This window comes from Gobius niger, assembly GCF_951799975.1.
Source record: "Gobius niger genome assembly, chromosome: 23".
NCBI classification, from domain to species: Eukaryota; Metazoa; Chordata; class Actinopteri; order Gobiiformes; family Gobiidae; genus Gobius; species Gobius niger.
This window is the reverse complement of record NC_136874.1, coordinates 13,235,629-13,241,639: the sequence shown is the minus strand read 5'-3', so window position 1 is coordinate 13,241,639 and position 6,011 is coordinate 13,235,629. Positions and strand designations below refer to the sequence as shown.

Sequence of the window (6,011 nt, the reverse complement as noted above, 5' to 3'; positions counted from 1 at the left end):
TAAAAGAAAAGTGAAGTAGCCTGAGTGTTCCTTTCATCATCTCCTCACTCTGCAGGACATCAAGTCAATAATAATCAAACACAACAAAGCCTTAAACTTTCACCCATAAGATTTATTAAAATGATAAATTAATTCAAAAGTAGATCATGAATTAACATGAGAAAAGATTATGGAATAAGATGCTTTGCGTGGAAGTTTCTGATAAGGCATGGAAATAAAAGTTCAAATTAAGGCGTACAGTGATGTCAACAGATAAAACATTCTCACGGTTCCAGCAGCTCATTCGGTGCGAGTCGTGTGCAATGCATTTTGGGTATGTGCAAATCGTTCGGCGTCGTGAGAAACCTTACACGTCACAGCTTGGGTTTTACATTCAGTGCTGCAGGACATTTTGGCATCTGACCCGGTAACAATGAGGATTAAAGCTACTGCAAGTTACAGAGAACGAAAGACGAGTCTATGTCTGAGTATAAGAATGATCGTGCGAACATTGATTACGTTTAAACCACTCACGATGCAGCGGGTCCGGGAAGGATTCACACCCCGGGGTTATTCCTATGTTATTATGTTAAAGACTCATAGAAAACTAATAAATTAATAGTAATCATGTGCAATATCATGTGCAGAGGTGCAGTAATTAATCAAATTTACTTCAGTCCTGTACTTAAAGCAGTACTAAGAAGCTCATGCCCCTAGAGGCCATAAGCGCCACTGCAGTTGTCATATCATCATGTTAAGTTTTTTACTCATTAATTGTCCGTGAGAGTAAATACTACGCAGACAGAAAAGACAAAGTGAGAGAGGGATATTGTACATTCAATTACACAATGGAGATCATTTTTTTTCACTTAAACTTGGCTGTAAATACTGTTTACGTGGCGCTAGCCCGCAGTTAGCTTTGCCCCGTTAGCCTGTTAGCTTCTTCTTCGCGACTCCATTAGTGCAGTGTTTTTCAACTACTGTGCCATGAGATATTGTCTGGTGTGCCAATTTCCGATTTCACCTAATTGTTTTTTTTTTTTTTTTTTTTTTTAACAAAATCATCATTATCCGCAAATAATGTATCGTTTTGAAGTATTTGTGCTGTCAAGTGATCGGCAGAGTAACCATGCAATACTTTTAGGTAGCTAATTTCTTTGGGACAAGAGAATTAGTGCTGCATGGATGCAGCAGGTGGCGGTGACAGTGGCATTGTGGTTAGCGAGACTGTACGGTGTTCCTGTTCAAGACACTTTGATGAGAACAACTTAATATATATTAATATAGGCGACAGAGTTACATTTTCTAACATTTTCTGCCTCTCAATGGAAAAAAAATGTGCCTTGGCTCAAAACAGGTTGAAAAACACAGCATTAGTGTGTATTGGTGACTCCAACCTGGTGGCAGCGAAGTTGCAATTGTGGTTTTCTGGCCAGAGACACCAGGGGGCGATAGAAGACCCCCCCAATCATCCCATTAACACTTGTATTAGCCCTTCAGAAAAGGATTTATTGAGGTAAACATGTTACTTAGTACTGCTGTAAGTATAGTACAAGGATCTGTAATTTCCTTAAGTCATATTTGTGTTGAGCACTTTGACTCCACTACATTTGGAAGACTATTTGGAAGAAAATATATTACTTTGTACTTTTTTTTCCTGCCCAGAAGTAGCATAAGAAGCAAAAACTTTATACAATGGAGGACCCGAGCTGTTTATGTGTCAATTTTTGGGGTCCCAGCCAAAAAAACTGTTTGGGACCCTTTGATTTAGATTCATAAAACAGAACAATGATAATGTTGTCCATAAAAGACCATTTCTTTAGAGTTTGATCAAATCGTCACTTCCTTTTGACTGACCACGGACAGTATAATACAACAGAAATCGTTTAAATAAGTCGGAAATCCTTTTGAACCCACCGTAAGCACATTTGCGTTCTTAACTTTGGTTAGCGTTATTGCAAATCGATCGGTAACAAGTGGCTACGTCAATAAATAAAACACTGCTGCTCCGACATAGAACTCTGATGAGGCTATAGACGTGGATGAGAAAATAGATTTTAAAAAGGTTAAATTCATTTGCAGTACAAAAATAAAAGTGATTAGTCTGTCTGCTCAGCCAGTCACGGTGCGCCCTGATTGGAGTGCCCGACGAGACAGAAAACGCTGGTGAGGTTCGATACTCCGCGTCATTTCCCAAACCAAAACAAAACACAGAATCTTTTTAAAACGCCATCTCTGTGGAAGGGTGTGCGTCCTCTCACACGGCAGCCGTCCTGGGGACCTCCTGGCTATCGGCGAGGTTTAACTTCTGTCTAAAACAATTAAGTTAAGGGTAAAACACGATACAAGTCACTTTGACATTCAGCAAAATACAACAAATAGAAATAACTAAGGATGCACCAATACCACTTTTTCTAAAACCGATACGAGTACTTAGATTTAAGTACTTGCCGATACCGAATACCGATACGAGTACAAGGCATTTTCTTCAACATTCTTCACAGCAGATTGGTTTGTAATTAGTAAATTTACTCATTTGCTACACATTTAAAAGCAGTTATATTAGAATTGTACTGATGCCATTTATTATTTATTTTATTCTCATTCAATATAATTTTTCATTTTTATTGCACTGTCCATCATAGACACAAAAGTCCATGTCCAAAACCTCGCAAAGCCTGTGCTTTATTCATTTATGTATTTTTATTTAACAATAGCATTGAGATGTTACTTAAATGGTCTCTTTTCGTCTTTACTTCAGCTCCGTGTGGATTTTCTCGTGTGTAGCAAAGATTTTTATTGTTCTGCTGCAGCTCATTTTCCCTCAATATAAACATGCTGTATCTCTTTATTTTGGATTTTCTGAAGACTTTTTAGTCGCTGGGTTAGTTTTTCAGATGAATAAACCCCATGGGCATAAAACGGCGTCAGAATGGCCAAAACTGCTACTAGCCGCGAGTTAGCATCGTTAGCCTGTATGTTGTAAACACATTTAGCTCTGGTTAAATCCAGCACAGACTCTGATTTAGAGAGCGCAGTCTGTAATAAAGTCAGATCTATGTGGAATATTGTATTTACACTAAAGAATTCTCCAGTTTCTTCTCTCCTCAGCTGAGAGCTGCGCCTCGTAGCTGCGCTGGCCACACGTCAAATGGTATCGGTTCCTGGTATCGGGACCTCATGAATGAGTACGAGTATGAGTACAAGCATGTGGTATCGGTGCATCCCTAGAAATAACATATCTAGCTCTCTCAGGAAGAAGAAAAGAAACAACCTTTAAAACAGGGTTTGCTTGACAACTTTGAAGGATACATGGAAGAACTCAGCTCCTCCAGCTGCAAAGAAGAGACAGAATCAGTTTAGTGAGGGATGGTTCCACACAGTAAAACTATTCTCTAATCATTTGCAAAAGTACAACTCCCTTGCTTTCCTAGCAGAGGCAGGAACACTAATACTTACACTTTGCGGAATGGTAAATACATGCAGCTTGTTCACTGAAGCCTGACGCTAAAAGCAGATTAAGTGCATTCATAATCGCTTCCCCTGTGACCTTGTGTGACCTACATTGAGCAACAGTTTGTCCATGTTAGTGTCGGACGCGGTCTTCTTCTGATCCTCCGGCATCTCATCCACCTCCCCGTAAAGGTCGAACTGCAGCCGGGCCAGCTTCTCCTGCATCTCACGCACTTGCTCCATCTGGTCAATGGAGCACTCGTTCCCTGAGGCACATGATCGCACAAGAGGATTAGCAAACAGGACTATACTTCTTTATGTCAATATGTGCCAAGAATCCCAGAAATCTTTTGAAAACACAATCCTGGTCCCCTGTGTGAGCGCTCGCTTACCGAAGGCCTGGAGTTTGCCTGAGTGGAAGTCATTGAGGAGGCTCAGGAGGCCCTTCTCCATCTCCTGGACGTCCGACACATCGGTGAGGAACGAGTGCTGGACAATGGGCGCCGTCTGGCCTGGGTTAGCCTTGGCGCCCGGACCTGTCTGATGCCTGGGTTTCTCTTTGACTCCCCTAAAATAATAATAATAATCCCATGTGGGTAGGCTGGCATAACTATCATATTATTATGCTACAATTTACATATAAAGAAGCAACTTAATAAAATATGATGGGAAATTTCCGTGATTTTGCATCTGTTGATTTGACTTGGCTGACCCATTACCTCCGGCCTTTGCTCCTCTGGCTGGAGTTGGTCCCCGCGGCGTTGCTCTGCTGTTTCCCCCCAGTGGCAGTGCTGGTCTTCCGGGCGGAGGATCCCGAGGGGGGAACTGCGCCACTTGTAGATGTCCTGGGACTCTTGCGCTTTAGCTTTCGGTCCTCCATGTCATGTTCCGATGGCTCTGGACCGGGCCTTCAGAGCAAACAGACATAACGCTCAGTCAAACACACTAGGCCAGTGTTAAAGTCATTCTCCACAGAAAACAAGTGTCAGGCTGTCGCTGTGGGGCTAATGTTTACATCGAGCTACGTTAACTTTAGTCCGACAACACGCAGGCAGAAATCGTTGGAGACGTCTTGTACTCACAGTAAATGCTGGATGTGGGGTAGCGCGTGAGGTGTCCGCGGGGTGATCACGACGTAAACTCTGATATAATCATTGTGAGTCCATTCTCTGAGCCCCGTCCCCAGAGGCGAGCTAAAGGCTAACGTTAGCCCGCAGCGAGCGCTTCCTGTTTTGGTCTGACGTCACCGCAACTGCAAGCTTTTTTTTTTTTCCTTTTCTCTTTAAAACAAAAAATATAAATTATAAAAACAAATACATTTAACAAAGCAGTGAAAGAATTATTATAGCGCAAGTCAGATTTAAAAAAAAAAAAAAAAAAAAAAAAAAGAGGAAACAAAAAATAAGGGAATAGAGTTCGGGAATGTGACGTCATATCGCTAAGCAATATGGGATTAGCAGCAATTGTAAATTAATGGAGATTTTAAAAGTTAAAATACTGGAGTTAATGTTCACATTAAAACACTTGGACACCACAGTGTGTTAGATGTATTTACCAGTAGTAACTCTGCAGCTAACGTAGTTGTTCCACGGCTTTTTTCACCACTTTTTATACTGTGTTTAGCTAATGTTAGTCTATGGAAATGTATGCTAACAGCTGCAAAGATGGCGGATCTCCATGGTAACTGTGGACTTTCCCGAACTCTATAGCTAGCTTATCTCTCAGACGAGACAACACAATTATCGTTTTTAAAGCTTCTTATTAAAAGCAGAGGCGGGCTTCATGTAGCTAAGTTCACGTACTTGAGTAACTTTTTGAAGAAATTGTATTTCTTAAAGGAACAGGCCACCGTTTTTACATACTGTGATATGTTCTTGCCTGAGCTTAGATGAGTTGATGCGTACCTGTCTGGTCTTTGTGCGTGCGCTCAGTCACGCAAAACGACCAAAGATGTTGTTAGCATTTGGCCTCTCCCAATGTATTCCTATGGCTCCAAAGGGGGTGAAGTTAGAAGTGAACGCGCTCTTCCACGGGCACAAAGACCAGACAGGTACGTATCAACTCGTCTACGCTCAGGTAAGAACAAATCACAGTATGGAAAAACGGTGGCCTCTTCCTTTGAGAGTTTTTATCATGCAGTACTTTTTACTTCTACTTGAGTAAAATTCTAATGAAGTAGGCCTATCTGTACTCTTGCTTGAGTAAAATATTTTCCACTTTTCCACTGTGAGTAAATATTTAAGCGACAAATGCTTCACTTGGATCTATAAAGTAGATGTAGTTCATCTCGTGCACCTTATTCTTTAGAATTATTTTTGTTTTTCTGTGTTTTCATGCCATTTTCTTTGTAAATATCACGATTTCCACATGATTTTGTTTGGTTTGGTTTCACACATTTTTTGGCTTCACTGAAAAATAAATCAACAGTATTTTACTTCATAATTATGCATCTTAAAAATGTGTAGTATCGGACAGCTGTACACATTATGTTTTTATTTCTAACTCTAGGACCACATGATTACCCAGTTTCACCACAAGAGGGAGCCAAATGAACATCCAATACTCATCTCAGTGGCATT

At 40.8% G+C, this 6,011-nt stretch overlaps 1 protein-coding gene across 1 annotated transcript; it reads right to left on the bottom strand.

The window, feature by feature from the left end:
- Positions 1-1,654: 1,654 nt before the first annotated feature.
- ccdc28a (coiled-coil domain containing 28A) lies at positions 1,655-4,656 on the bottom strand. The gene is made up of 6 exons (XM_079581535.1): positions 4,515-4,656; positions 4,152-4,340; positions 3,825-4,000; positions 3,544-3,698; positions 3,292-3,314; positions 1,655-2,291 (listed from the first exon to the last, which is right to left on the bottom strand). The coding sequence occupies exons 2-6, from the start codon at positions 4,310-4,312 to the stop codon at positions 2,237-2,239; spliced, it is 570 nt and encodes a 189-aa protein (XP_079437661.1). The 5' UTR covers positions 4,313-4,340; positions 4,515-4,656; the 3' UTR covers positions 1,655-2,236.
- Between the last annotated feature and the right edge of the window lie 1,355 nt (positions 4,657-6,011).

What these genes read in the sequence shown, in the direction of transcription:
- ccdc28a (XM_079581535.1), bottom strand. Translation starts at nt 4,312, where the DNA reads ATGGAGGACCGAAAGCTAAAGCGCAAGAGTCCCAGGACATCTACAAGT. An exon ending in AGGCAAACTCCAGGCCTTCG is followed by an intron (nt 3,699 to 3,824) that starts GTAAGCGAGCGC and finishes CATGTGCCTCAG; the next exon opens with GGAACGAGTGCTCCATTGAC. An exon ending in GAGGAGCTGAGTTCTTCCAT is followed by an intron (nt 2,292 to 3,291) that starts GTATCCTTCAAA and finishes TAATTGTTTTAG; the next exon opens with ACAGAAGTTAAACCTCGCCG.